The 14,955-nt window shown below is 42.4% G+C and overlaps 1 protein-coding gene across 2 annotated transcripts in view; it reads right to left on the bottom strand.

The window, feature by feature from the left end:
• Positions 1-14,955, bottom strand: part of SYNPO2 (synaptopodin 2) — a 107,836-nt gene that overhangs the window by 17,909 nt on the left and 74,972 nt on the right. For both annotated transcript variants that reach the window (XM_006112606.5, XM_025190685.3), the window contains exons 3-4: positions 6,935-7,740; positions 1,649-3,831 (exon numbers count right to left, since the gene is read on the bottom strand). In XM_006112606.5, the coding sequence (XP_006112668.2) occupies positions 1,649-3,831; positions 6,935-7,740 (2,989 nt within the window). The remainder of the gene's footprint in view (positions 1-1,648; positions 3,832-6,934; positions 7,741-14,955) is intronic.

Genomic DNA, 14,955 nt, shown 5'->3' on the forward strand with positions numbered 1-14,955 from the left:
TTAATTTCTAATGAGACCTGATTCACCCAAACTGTGGTCCCTGATTGTTTTCCCATCAGTGTCATAATCCAAAACCCACTGAAGACATTGGGAGTCTTTCAAGTGACTGCAGTGGTCTTTGAATCCAACCTTGATGAACTTCATTGTCAGGGAACACTTCATTTTTAGGTGTACAGTAAAGGTTATTGTTTTTAAACTAAATAGCAGTTAATTTTCTCATGGTGAATAGCAGTTTGCTCCATAACTGGTTCTACTGGTTTCAATGGAACCTCTTAAGGAGCAAAGTGCTACTCAGCATGAGTAACAGGGTCAGAATCTGTCCCTTTTGATTTCAACTGGCCTATCTGACCTGGAGTGGGGTATAACTCAGCATGGTTATAAATGGCAGAATCTGGCCCTCTCTGAGTAAAAAGAGTTTTGCATGGTAGCACTGCCTTGATCCTCCTGGTCCACAATACATGAAGTAAAGGGTGAAAGTGCAGGAACAGAGTAAAAAGAATAACAGTTGAAAAAGCATTATAAAGCCTAAAATGCAAACAGGAAAATGTCTGTGCAATACCAGCAGAAAAGTGAGGTAATCATTATGACATCATTATATGCTGATTTATATGGCATGTCTGGTTGCAAAAATCAGTAGACTTATTATGTATCCCTTCAATTCTTAGTCACTGAGCTTTCATGAGAAATTATTGCATCATATCACAACTGCACAATCCAGATCATCCATCTTAAACTGTTCAACAATCCTACTTTACTGGCTTTTGTCATGAGTTATTTTTTGGTGACAAGGCAAATGGTTATTAAAAATACGCCTGCTCTTGAGGGGTGGAGTGTAAAATTTCAGTTTCCTAAAAATGGAAAAATTTTAACACCTTTTTCCAGCCACTTTCCGTTTTCCTCTGAATCAGTCTTTTTCCAAAATATTCCAACATTCCTTATGGCACATTCTCTGTGAAATCAGAGAAGCAATTCATTATTTTGGATCAGAGTTGATCCACATAACTTACATACTAAGGCCCTGATCCTGCAATCAGAAACCTGTGGAAGAATCCTTGTGCCAATGCACAATCTTCCACTGACGCCAAAGAGGCTCTGTGTGGGGCGCAAGTGTTCATCTGTAAAGATCCGGAGAACAGGGCCTAAAACTGTATCTATTCTATGTGCTACATTAGTAATAGATATTATTATAAGGCACCTTTAAAAAAATAAATCTAAGCTCAATAAATGTTTAATTTTACTCAAACCTTTGAGCCACCAAAGCACCTTTCAGAAAAACAGTATGTTGGCTAATTTTTTTAAATATAGGGGATACTACTCACTGTTATATTTGTTTTTGTCTTAAAGCAAAAAACCGAGCATCCTGCTTACTTAATACAATAGTATGTGTCCAATTCAGGGCATCATATGTATAAACAATATTCATAAGTATGTATCATCTTAATTTTATATCCATTTTGATTCACTTAAAATTTTTAAATATTTTGGACTCAGATTTGAGGAGATACATGTGAAGTTATTAAGTAAGCTAGGGACTGCTATGGGCACTTTTGGTGCGCCAGATCACCACTGCAAACAATTCATTGGAAGCAAAGTGGACACTGCATTGCAACTACAAGATTTACTCTTCAATGATTGATGGTTTCCACACCTGAGCTGTGACACCAACTTTCTTAGCTGAGAACTTGGGCCTTGGAGCAGTAAACATAGAGGATGTGATTGATTCTTGCTTAGAAAATGAAGGGTAACCACTAGGCTCGTAGGATTCATTTACAGGGGTAGGAGCGTTTGACTGGAACAACGGTTGTGAACTGTAGGCTGGTACGGAGTACACTGAAGATGCTTGGACATTAGCAGAAGGACCAGCACTGAGTGGTCTTGAATGCAGAACATGTTTTGAGGCAGACACAGAGTCGAACTTTGTGGACTGCTTAGTTGGTAGGCCTTCCTTAGTAGCAGAAGGAGGTTGAAAAGTAAATAAAGATGCATTAAGCTGATATGGCTGATGCTTCATGACATCCAACGCACTGAGAGCTTTCTTAGGTTTTCTTTTGGTATTTTTGGTAACTGCAGGTGACTTAGATTGGGATTTGGTAGCAGCAAGAGGGTAAGAGGGGGACTGGATGGGATTGTAAGCAACGGGTGGAGGTGCTCGAACATTAGATGAATACTTCCAACAAGCAGGTAAAGATGGAGTTGGAGATGAGGCCCGAGCCATGTGGGCCTGCACAGTTTCTGAGTCTACCACATACTTCTCCATCCGAGATTGCCTTTTGGCAAATAACTGTGCTCCTTTTCCACTAAAAGCTGGTGGCATCTCAAAGGCAGGCCCCATTCCTCCAGCAAGTGCAATATTTCCAATTGGTGTAGTAGGTGTTTTGGGTGTATAATTTTGTTTTGATACTGCTGCTTGAGGTCCTTTAAAAGGACCAGCTATCTTAAGAGTACTTGGAGGCCGAGGAGGAGGATGAGCAGGCTGTGTTAGTTTGATTGGTGCAGAAACTGCTGTTTGGGGTGAGTTTGGAGTCGGGAAGGCAGGTGGCTGGGTAGAAGCCACAGCTGGAGGTGACCAGACTGGTGAAATGGGAGTTACAGCAGTAGGAGAGACTTTGACTGAGGGCTTTGGAGCAACGGGAGGAGGGGTCTTTTGTTTTGATGCTTGAATCTGCATGAAATTACAAGCTTCTGCTCCCAAACTAAGGTAGTCTTCTTCAGGTCCCGATTCAAAGCCAGCTCCAGTACTTCGTTTGCCTTCTTTATTCTGTACAAGTGACAATAGGGCAGGGTTAGGACTCACTTTTGGAGGTTCTTTGAAAGTAAACATAGGCTTTGCAGTGCTTCTTTTCTTTGCCTCTTGTAATATCCCAGTTCTTATGGCCGGCACTGCAATCCTTTCATCTCTGGATGCTATCTGCTCTGTTGACTCTGTTGGTGACCAAATAGCTGTCTGAGGTCTGCTGGCCACTGGACTTGCTACTGCTGCATATAAAGCTTGAGGCAGTGGGCTAACTGTGGAATAGGAAGGGGGTGCTGGTAAATCTGAGAGAGGGCTAGTCACATTTCTTGTTGGTGAAAAAGGTGCTGCTGCTCGATTCTGAATCCCAGGGAAAGGTTTAGCTGTTCTGTTTAAAGATGTTAGTTTTTGGGCATCATAAGATTCTGATGCTCCTCCAATGCCATTTTGTTGGACCATATTGCCATGACTATGGCTCACCTCTATGTAGCTTTTGCTCACGCAGCTCTGCTTTTTTGATGTTGCTTCCTCCTTTACTGGATAGGATGAGGAGCTCACCTGTTTGAAGCTTTCTTTTAGGGCGGTTCCCCTTTGTACCTCTGCATGCATTCCATGCAGCTTCATCTCTTCTTGCTCAGCTGTGATCTCATCCATTCTCTGCCGTCGCTTGGCGAACATGAGTGCCCCCTTGCCCTTGCTCTCTGGCAGCATCTGCATCTCGTCTCCACCTTTTAGTTTCTTTTCAACCTCAAGCAGACCAGTATCCCAATCAAATGTCACAATCTGGCCTTCTTTGTCAATGTCAGAGAAGAAATCTTCATCTATTTCTGACTCACTTGTTCCAAGTAAAGTTATCTCAAAAGTGTTTTCTTTGTCACCTTCACCTTCCTCTTCTTCACCCTCCTCTTCGTCACGTTCTAGTTCCCCAGTGCCGTAGCTGACTAAAGTGTATTTCCTGGCTCTTTGGCGACGCTTCTTGAACATCAACACTCCCTTGGAATTGGGATTGGGAGCTGCCGTCAGCAGCAGGGCAATGCTCTTACATTTAGATTTGGCTTCTTTCACCTGCTTCTCTGATAGGCTTTGACTCCGCCTAAGTCCTACGGGAAGTATCAAAAGACATATTTAAAGTGACACACTACACAGAAATATGTGAAGTTGTCTGACTACAAGCATTGCAACCTCTGTCTGGAATATAGCTTCCTAAATGTGCTGCTCTCCAGCATATATTCTGTCTTTTTTTTTTCTTTTTTAAATACTGGAACCTTACCTGGCAGCAGAACTGAGTTCATGTCTATAATTTTCATGTATTTCTATGTGTGTTTGAATATAGATATAAATCTATAGAGAAGGGATTACAATGAATCTTTTTCTGCAGTAACTACTGTGGAACAAATTCCATAGCAATCATTCTTTGTGAGACATGCCTAAAAAAAAATACAGTTTTCTACAGAATTTCCTTAGATCGACTTACAAGAACTTTTGTGTCACATACCTATTTCTGTCATTACACACTTATTATAATATTCTACTTGTAAAATCTCTTATGTGCTATATATTATACATAATACATTTATATTTACTAAATTACAAACTCACATAAAAATACATATAAACTATGGATATAATTTCAGTCCTGCTTGCCACTGAAGTTGGTGATAATTTAAGCATTGGGTTTAGTGCAAACAGGTTTAGACCTTTAAAAGGAAGCGTTTTCTGAAAAAGTAATTCATCATAATATGGCATAAATAACTCCTAAATAGTATTGTATAGTATATTATCTTGCCATATATCTGTTAATGCATAAATTAATTGTCTTAATAATTTACATGGACTGTAGTTGGCCTTACTACACATTCTTTTCTTAATTTTAAACAAGTGTGCAGTCCCACTCCTTTTGAAATTAATGATCAATTCCAATTAACTTAAAAGGGGGTAAAAAGGGATTGCTAGTATATTATGCATGGTAGTAAAACAGGAATTTTTTTTACATCTAATATACATGTAATAACCTTGTTAAATAAATGTATGTAAAGCTTACTATAATTACTGATCCTTTCAAACATACCAGAAAAAAAAGGAACCTCACTCTTCTTTTGTTGAAGACAAGTATAATTTTACCATTATATGGATGTGAGCATAACCAGAGCCATAGTTTTCACAGAAAACTATAAAAGATTATAGAACATGGGTCCAATCCAGCAAAACTTCTACAGGACATAATTTTGAAATCCTCTGCTCTTTTCTTATATAGGCAAAACTGTTAGTGAAGTCACCAGAGGAGTTTGTCAGAGTAAGGGCTGTAGAACTAAACTCATTTTTTGGAGATTAGGGGAGCTGCTACATTATGGACCTGATTCTGCAAATCTAACTCATGAGTAATCCTTACTTATACACAAAGCTTCAAATAAGGATACTATCAATCAGCTTGAACTACACTTGTGGAAGAGGATTTGCAGATCTGATTTTGGGGGAAAGAATAAATTAAAATGTTCTCTTAGCAAATATTTTTACAGCTTGTTTACATCTGGTGTACCCAGCAGATTCAAAAGAAGGTTTAAATGAAGAAAAATTGCTTGCTCCACTAAATGTAATCAAATTGCTATTTGCAGAGAAATACCTCTGTTAAAGAATTTAGAACTTCATAAAGCTTATCTGGTCTAGTTTAAAGTCTTAAACAACATATTAATAGCTTTTTGCTTCACAAAACATGTTTGTTTTATATTCAACATACTTGCTGCTTGAAGCAAATATTTGTATCTACGTATGTCATTGGTACTTAGAGTCATCAAGAAGGTCTTAAAATATTTTTATCATTCCATCAATATTTATCCATGTATAACTAGTGTTTATCCTTCAGGTACAGTTGATTTAAAATTTAAAGTTCTGTCAATTGATTCAAAATAATTCATATATTATATGGGAAGGGGAAAAGGCAAAATATTTGTCCTAAACAGAAAAAGTGTAATAGAAGTAAGTTTTGTTGCCAATGATAGTTCATTCTGTATTAAACAGGAGTTGCCTCACACTTCCCCCAACTTATTAGACAGCCAGAGCACTGCAGAACTGACACTGTCCTACAGTTGCTGCTAACTTCATTGCCAAAATGTAATGCATGTACACTCTTCTTTTATATGCCACTTAATATGCCATAAATATGTGGATTACATACAGATACTTAAAGCGTAAGTAACAGCTTAACCCACATGCCAATAAGGATGCAAATGGTTATCATTCTAAAAATACGCTTACTAAGGAATTAGCAATGGGTTAGCAGACCTATTCCAACACTGCATATAAAATAGCTCATTGCTACACTATATCATTGCATGCATTCAAGCACCGTTGCCATACTGTGATTAAATCCCTGAGCAGAATGCTTGACATGGTCGGAAAAGAACAAACAAGCATTAGAAATGACCCAAATAAATGAATAACTATGTATAAATGTCTCTTTTTAAACCAGTGTTGGATTAAATCACTTTTTCGGTTTTTTAGTTAAACTCCTTAGATTTTGAGCCTGACCTCTGGATTTGGAAGGCAGAAAAATACTGAATTCACTTTAGAGTCTAGAGAAGACTTACAAAACTCAAAGGATCATATAACTAGCCAGTAATACACATGCTGGTGTCTGTCAAACTGACTTCTGCAGGCATCATCAAGCTTTCCTATTAGCCTTCTTTATTCATAGCTACTTTTAACAGCAGTGGCATAGCTTTGATTTTTAAAGATGCAGTTGAAGACGCACAGATTTTGCTATAAATGGAGAAATCTAGAACACGCGACCACGTTCAAGAGATGACCTTGCTTATTTGGTTAACATTTTACAAAATCATCCTTGTAGTGCATGTTAGAAGTCCAGCACAATTTACCTCCCTGGAAATTCAGCTACTTTTAGTTTCACAATGTGAGATATCACTTTTAAAAGTAAATAGTCTGTAAAATAAAGTAAAGTAGTCTACTACTGCACTGTTAAAGCATGGTTAGACACATGGGCTGAAGCCTTTGCAATTTTGTTGTTTTAAAAAGACATATGAAGCTTAAACAGAAAGATCAGTTTTTAAAAACGGGGCAGGGAGATAGAACACTTGAAAAGAATCCCTTTAAAATATTTAGTAATGCAGGCATGGTTCTGAAAAGCTATTTCACGTTACAAAATTTACCCTCGAGTCTATGCAAATGATTTAGATGCGACATACTTACTTGCGTGCCTTGCCCTGTGCTTGTGAGGTCTGCTGTGATCTCTTTCTGAGTGCTGGTCGTCTTCTCCCTGCTCGGTGCCTTCTGATGAGATTCCAAAGGAGACTACAGAAGGAGGTGCTTCTGACTGCCCTCCTTCCACTTGAGAAGCAACACACCCCTTTTCAGCTAGAGACCTGGATACTTCCTTCTCCCTGTTAGAGCAGTCTAGGATCACTTCCACCCTGGGGAGAGATGGATCGCCTGCCTCTGATCCTTGGATCACCTTGACCTCTTTGCCACTAGCAATCTGGAATGTTTTGCTTGACCACTGGACAGTGGCCTCTTTTTCACACAGGGGGACTGCTGTTACCGGGCTAGTCCCATCTTCTTGCACGCTGGGTCTGGTTTCTGAAGGGGTACATTTTTCAGCTCCTAGGAGACTAATTTCAGAAGCACTGGTGTCCTTGTGTCTGTCATGTGAGAGGGACAACTGCAGCTCAACCACAGTGCCTGGCCTTCTTTCTTTTGTATTCTCTTTGAAAGCAGCTTCATCTGTCAAGAGTACTCTAGAAGTTTCTATCACTTTAGGAGTAATTTTGTGGCACTGCATTGTCTCCTTTTCTTGTTTTGTCACAGAAAAGTCACTCTCCTCTGCTCCATGGGATGTGTCACTGTGTATTTCTGTGATGTAGAATTCTTTCTGGGGCATTTGCGTGGCTGTTCTGATTTGCAGTGTGGTACTCTCCCTATAGTCCTCATTCTTTATTTTATCATGCTTTTTGTTTTCTGTTTCTGGACTCAAGCTTTCGTTTAGTCCATTGGATGATCTGCACATATATACACAGACACACACAAAAAATAGTTCAAGAACATAAGCTGTTGTAAGTACAACTGCCAAAGAAATTTTCATATTTAAATGGAAGTACATATTGTGTCTTCCCCATAAAAAAATACCTGCAGTATCTGTTAGTAGGTAGATTTAGGTAACAGAATTTCTCAAACATTTTAAATACAAAGGTTTTTGTACCTCTTTTAACCCCCTGCAGTAGCATTAGGACATAAGAGCAACTATATTACTGCAGTAAGATTTTATTCTATGAGTCTGCTACAGCTATTCTTAAATCTTTGACCTATGCCATTCCTAACCTGTATACCCAGCTATAAAAAACATATGTTTCCAGACAGATGCTTGAATCATCTCAAACTTCTAGGATGTATACTTCCTATTTTATGTTTGACTATAGAACAAGGGCTTGGTGCTGAAATGAGAACTTTTAATCCATTCTCCTAGTATTCAAACTGTGTTAGGTGTTGTCCTCTTGCATAGGTCCCTGCCCCCAAAGAATTTACTATCCAAGAAGACAAGTAGCATATACAGGGTTGGCAGAGATCAATGGATGCTTTAAATACTTGCTTTAAAGGAAATTCCTTGTTTTTAAGTGCCATTAAGCAGTTATATTTTAAAGGCTCATCCTGTGTTATATTTTAAAGGCTCATCCCTTTGAAGTGCTTAGTGCTTTTAACTCCCACTGAAGTCTGTGCAATTCCTGGTGCTCAGTACAGCATTAGATCAGTCTATATATTTTAAAATAGGAGTTTTCTGTTTGCAGAATCTTACTTTAGCTCCTCTAACCCTACATGTCAGACTATATCTTCATTTGTTCTATTTATTCCTCTTTCTCCTCTTGGCTATGTCTAGTCTGGCATGATTTTCCGGAAATGCTTTTAACGGAAAAGTTTTCCGTTAAAAGCATTTTCGGAACAGAGCGTCTAGATTGGCACAGACGCTTTTCCACAAAAGCACTTTTTGCGGAAAAGCGTCCGTGCCAATCTAGACGTGCTTTTCCGCAAAAAAGCCTGAATCGCCATTTTCGTGATCGGGGCTTTTTTGCGCAAAACAAATCTGGGCTGTCTACACTGGCCCTTTTTTCCGAACGGGAGCAGCACAGTATTTCCGCAAAAACACTGACAATCTTACATGAGATCGTCAGTGCTTTTGCGGAAATTCAAGCAGTCAGTGTAGACAGCTGGCAAATTTTTCCGGAAAAGCGGCTGATTATCTGGAAAAACTGGCCAGTCTAGACACAGCCCTTCTGTTTTATAGGTTCCCTGAAAGGGATTATCAACTTTACTGTAACCGAGTTCCCCCTTTTAGTACTGGATGCCCCAGTGACACACTGTTAATTTCAGTGGAAACTATTTCAGAGTCGTCTGATATAGTGACATATTATTCATTTTTAATATTTGACTGTAATGTAGCAAAACTTTTTGGTAATTAATAGACATATTAGATGCCCTCAATAAACTACAAAGCATCAAGTACTATAAGAGGAGTTTGAAATCAAAAGCAGGCTCCTGATATTCTAAAACTATTGGGTCATGCAGCAAATAAAGGCCAGAAATAGTAACGGAAAATGACTAGGTAAATCTGTCACCATATGAAGATGCCTCAATATAACTCACATTTATAGCCTCTCAGCATACTGATTGCATCAAATTGGATTTTGCCTCAAATAGGAAACAATGTATAACCTCTATTATACCACATATGGGACAACATAGAGGTCAGACAGATTTTCATTTAGGAAGCCCTGCGTCTCTCTGGATTCCATCATATTGTGCTATTTGGATAATCAGTTGTGTGACTGCTGACTCCAAAAAAATGTTATGAATCCATAAACATTTCCTTCTAGGCTATAATACTGGGTTTAGGCCAGCTAACTTTTAGCCTTTATTGGTAGCTCAATAACTGTGTGAGTGTTTGTGTCAGAGAGAGATATTTCCACCTTAAAAGGTCCTCACTACTTATTGATATGCTGTTCATAGACATTGGTGCATGTCTGTGGGTCCAGTAGTACAGACATGCACCAATGGCTTTTTTGTGTTTTATTTTTATTTTTTAGGTCAGTTCAGATCACTGGAGGATTTGCAAAATCAGTTTGTATCTAGACACTAGTGGTATAATTGCAATAAGGAAGTAGAGCTGCATGGAGGGGATGCAATAGGATTTGGTCCAAAATGGTGTTTACAGACTGAATATCGCTGTTCAGTTTGGCTCATGCTCAGTGCATAATAATCTTTTTACTGTCATGGAAATATTCCATGCTCTCCTTCCTCCCAGAATCCTCTCCCTGGTCTCTAGCTCACATTCTCAACATCCATTGGGAAGGTTCTACTCATCCTTGAGTGCCCAAGGGGTGGCTAGTGGCTCTCTTCCCACTCCTACTGCTTCTGTGGTATGTCCCTCTAAGGGCTTTCTGGAACGTCAATAGGATGTTCTGTTCATATGATCTCTTTAGGATATTTGCCAAGAGGGCCCTAACCCTGGGAATTAGGAACGCAGGAGGTGCTGAGTCACTCCCAGTTTTTGTGGGGGTCCCACCTGCCACCCCCTGTCCAGGGTCCTGGCTCTGTTTTCCTTGTGCCCAGAGCTCTACTCCTGGACCTGCATCTGCAGTCCCTGCTTCAGGACTTGTGCCTGGGGCTCTGTTCCCGGCAATACACTCAAGGCCCCAGCTGCTGCTAGACCTACATCTGGGGCTCCGTTTCTAGTCCTACATGTGGGGTCCTGGCTGCCACCAGCCCTGTGCCTGGCTCTCAGTTCACAGCCCTGCTCCTGGAATTCACACATAGAGTCCCAGCTGCCACCAGCCTGCTCTGGGAGCTCTGCTCCCAGTCCCACATGCAGGTTCCCAGCTTCGGCCCCCTTAACTCTGTCTTTATTTCCCACCCTTCCAGAGCCAAAGCTAGGGTTGCCAGGTGTCCGGTTTTCTACCGGACAGTCCAGTATTTGCACCGTCTGTCCAGTAGAAAAATTCAGAGAATACTGGACATGTGCAATGTCTGGTATTTTCTGAATTCCTGGCTGGGCGCTGGATGGAAGCTTGGCGGGGGCAGGGGAGTGACTGGGAGGCAGGGCCACAATTGGTGCTAGGAGCCTGTGGTAGTGTGCAAAATCCAGGAGGAGTGGGGGCCGGGAGCCTCTGGCTGCGTGCAGAAGCCGGGCACGAAGGGTGGCTCCCAGCTATTCCCCCCGCCTGGCTTCTACTAGCAACTCGAGGGAGTGCCTGCCAGAGGTGCGGCCCCTTGGACTCCGGCTGCGGCCAGTGGCTGCCCCCCCCTTTCAAAAAAAGGCACTATTGAATGCAAACTGCATTTTCGAAAGAGAGTGTCTAGAGCCGTGGTCACCAACAGGTCAATCGCGATCGACCGGTCGATCGCGAGGCCTCGACCAGTCAATCGCGAAGCGTCCTGTCCGCCCTGCCCCCATTTCCCTCCCACCCCCGATAAGTCCCACTACCTACCTCAAGTGAAAATGGAGGTAGTGTAGGCTTCCCGGGGATGGACAGAAGTCCTGGGGCAGCTTAGCGCCACTTCCGGAGATTCCAAAGTAGCGCTAGCTGCTCTGCTGGGTGTACTACGGGAGGGAGCATCGGCTCCTTGCACCGCATAGGAGGGTTGAGTCAGCCCCGTGACAGGCACGCGCGGGACTTCCCTGCGCCGGTGGGGGAGAGTGGTCGGCCCCGGGGCAGGCACGCGCGCGGGACTTCCCTGCGCCGGGGGAGAGGTCGGCCCAGGGGCAGGCGTGTGCGCGCTGGGGTATTCCCTGCACCGCTGGGGGGTCGGCCTCGGGGCAGGCATGCGCTGGTTTCCCTCTGGGGGAATCCTGGGAGGAGGCAGATGTAGGGGACTCTCTGCCTCCACTGGCACCCCACTCTTCAGCCCCCATTCCCCAGCCACAGAACTCTGTCCCCACTCCCCGAATTCTGTCCCCACTGCCCAAATTCTGTCTCTACTCTCCTGTCCCCAGCTACACAACTCTGTCCCCACTCCCCTGTCTCCAGCCACAGAACGCTGTCCCCACTCCCGTCCCCACTCCCTGAATGCTGTCCCCACTCCCCTGTCCCCAGCCACAGAACTCTGTCCCCACTCCCCTGTCCCCACTCTCCGAACTCTGTCCCCACTCCCATCCCCACTCCCCAAACTCTGTCCCCACTCCCCTGTCCCCAGCCACAGAACTCTGTCCCCACTCTCCGAACTCTGTCCCCACTCTCCTGTCCCCAGCTACAGAACGCTGTCCCCACTCCCCGAACTCTGTCCCCACTCCCCTGTCTCCAGCCACAGAACGCTGTCCCCACTCCCCTGTCCCCAGCTACAGAACGCTGTCCCCACTCCCATACCCACTCCCCGAACGCTGTCCCCACTCCCCTGTCCCCAGCCACAGAACTCTGTCCCCACTCCCCGTTCCCCACTCCCCGAACCCTAAGTCTCCTGTTCCCAGCTACAGGACTCTGTCCCTATTCCTGTCCCCACTGGCACTCTGTCCCCTGCTACAGAACCCTGTCCTCTGCCCTCCCAGCACCCTGTTCCCTCTTCCCTGCTCCCAGCTGCAGAACTCCGTCCCCACAAAATGTATAATTATAAATGCTTCATTTTAGATTTAAATAGCATGAATAAAAAACAGACCATTTATTTCATAACTATAAACACGTGATTTTAATGTTATATATTGCATAATTTAAAAATAAACTGTTTATCAGAGTGTGTAAGTAAGGGCTGGGGATAGCAAGTGATGGACAGGAGAAGAATAGAGAGGGCGAGGCTTCAAGGAAGGGGTGGGGTGGTAGATCTTCACCTGTTTGGAGATTTAAAATGTGATCTTGGGTGTAAAAAGGTTGGAGACCACAGGTCTAGACTCTCTTTCGAAAAAGCGGCTCGCTTTTTTGAAAAATCTGCTTGTAGTCTAGACGCTCTCTTTCAAAAGAGGCTTTTTCAAAAGATTATTTCAAAAAAGACTCTTTTGAAAGAGGTTTGTAGTCTAGACATAGCCTAAGTTCTCTGGGGGAAGGGATAGTCTTTTTGTTTTGTACCACACCTTATATGATAGAGTCCTTGTCCATGACTTGGGCTCCTAGCAACTATGGTAATACAAAAATAATTAAACAGGTACCATTCTTGTTTTAAAACTTACACTCTTCTCTTAAGGCTTTGTTAAGAGCTGTCTGCAGAAGAAGATGAAGGGTTTGCTTTTCCATTGCTCCATGAGGATATTAGGTCTAATCTTGGTAATCTCATATGAACCTTGCGGGCCCAATCAGCCAGCATCTCCAAAGATTCCCAGAAAGGAACCATAGAGAAAGTGACAGCAGACTAGCAATTATAGAGGAGGTGGTAGGGGGAGAGGAATTCATGGAGTTCTCCTTTCTTTCTTCTACCCATGAAGATACCAACAGTGAATAGTAGTACAAGGAGGGAGACTAAATGGAAGAGAGGGTGGGGACAGGAAATTCAGAGATTATGCTAATAGGTCAATTTCCTCTGTAAGTATTCTGTGCAACTCTTAAAGGAAAGTCTATTGCTGGAAAACTATCAGCCCCTCGTGATCTCTGGCAGGCTGGGGTTTCATTCCACTAAACAGTGTAATGCTCCCAAATTATTTTTTGGTTTTGATTTTCAATCTGCCCTATGCATTCAGACAGGGCCAACAAAGTGGTATGGAAGGTTTGCTTTGACTTCAGTGGGGCCAATATGTGGCCCCTTCATGCATTTAAAATTCCAACAGCAGCTTTGAGAGGAAGTATCAGAAATTATTTATACAGCTGCAAAGTGTGTAGAAGGTCAGAGACTGAGGCTATTTCTGAAAATCTAGTTTTACCAGCCATTGTCATGCTGACATCCCAGGGGGAACTCTGAAATGAAGGATTAGACTTTTTTCTGTGTCTCTAAACTTCAGTTTCACCCCCTATGCATACAGACAAAAATATTTCCATCAATAATAATAAAAGTTTAGAGATAGGCAATGTAAGAGACACACTGCTTGAGAACTTACCAGAGTTTGATTACATGTGATGTTGAGAATTAGTGTTTTGATGCTTATAAATAATTATCACCCAATCCTCTCCATAAAGCAAGTGCAAAATTTAAATCTATAAACATTTTTAAAATGCTTAAATCCCATAAATTGCAAATTTGAAGTCTGTAAAAATAAAAACACTTAAAAATAAACATCTGTATTGTCTTTGAGAAACAATACAAATCAAATTCTGCCATGCCTGATTATATATATTTATCGTTAGTGAGGATCAACAGCAACATCATAATACATGAGCTGAAGTCCACAGCTGTCACTATTACAGTGACTTCACTAAACTGAGTAAATAATTCATCCCACAAAAACAAGCAAACATAAAGCTTTCAAAACAAACTCTTATTATACAGTAATTCCTCACTTAATACTATAGATATGTTTCAGAAAATGATCGTGTTAAGTGAAAACGTGTTATGTGGGGTCAATTTTCCTGTTGAAAATAATGGAAAAGGTGGGGGTTGCGTTTCAAGGGGTGGTGTCTGTTGGGACTGGGACATAAGGTTGGGGGAGAAAGAGGACTGGGTTACAGCAGGGAGGGGAGATGTTTGGCTCTGGGAGGAGAGGGGAGGGGGATTGGCTTGAGAGTATGCCCCTGTGACGGGTCTGCCGGGACACACACTGCGTCCAGTGAGGGGGGGGGGGGGTCGCCGGGGAACGGCGCAGCGAGTGGCGAACCCTTTGCCGCTTTGCAGGGAGGCAGGGGAAGCCCCATGCAGACACTGGCAATGTTCTGGCTGGGGAAATCATGTTATTCCAGGGACGGTCATATAATTAAAAAAAATTCCCTAAAAAAAATCGTGCTATCACAAAAAAGTGTTAAGTGGGCATGTGTTAAATGAGGAATTACTGTATATTAGATTAATTCAGCAACTCTCTTCCTTTCAGGGGCAGATCACACTTTTACCCTACACTGGATACACTGTGGGAATTTCCAGAGGAACTCTGTCTTACTCATTCAGAAGTCCCCTGTGAGCCACAGGAACGTACACGCTAAAACAGAAACTCAACAGTCTTTCAGAGGGTGTGGCTCTGTTAGTGTTCAGGGAGTTTGGACATAACCATCCTCCCCCTCTTGGAGACTAATTTTGGAGGGGGCAAATAGCTGAGAGCAAATAGCAGTGTTACCTGCTCCAGTTGTGGCTAGCCTCTGCACAGGAAGAAGGGTCCTTGAGTT

The sequence above is a fragment of the Pelodiscus sinensis genome, chromosome 4, assembly GCF_052426305.1.
Source record: "Pelodiscus sinensis isolate ZL-2025 chromosome 4, ASM5242630v1, whole genome shotgun sequence".
Taxonomy (NCBI): domain Eukaryota; kingdom Metazoa; phylum Chordata; order Testudines; family Trionychidae; genus Pelodiscus; species Pelodiscus sinensis.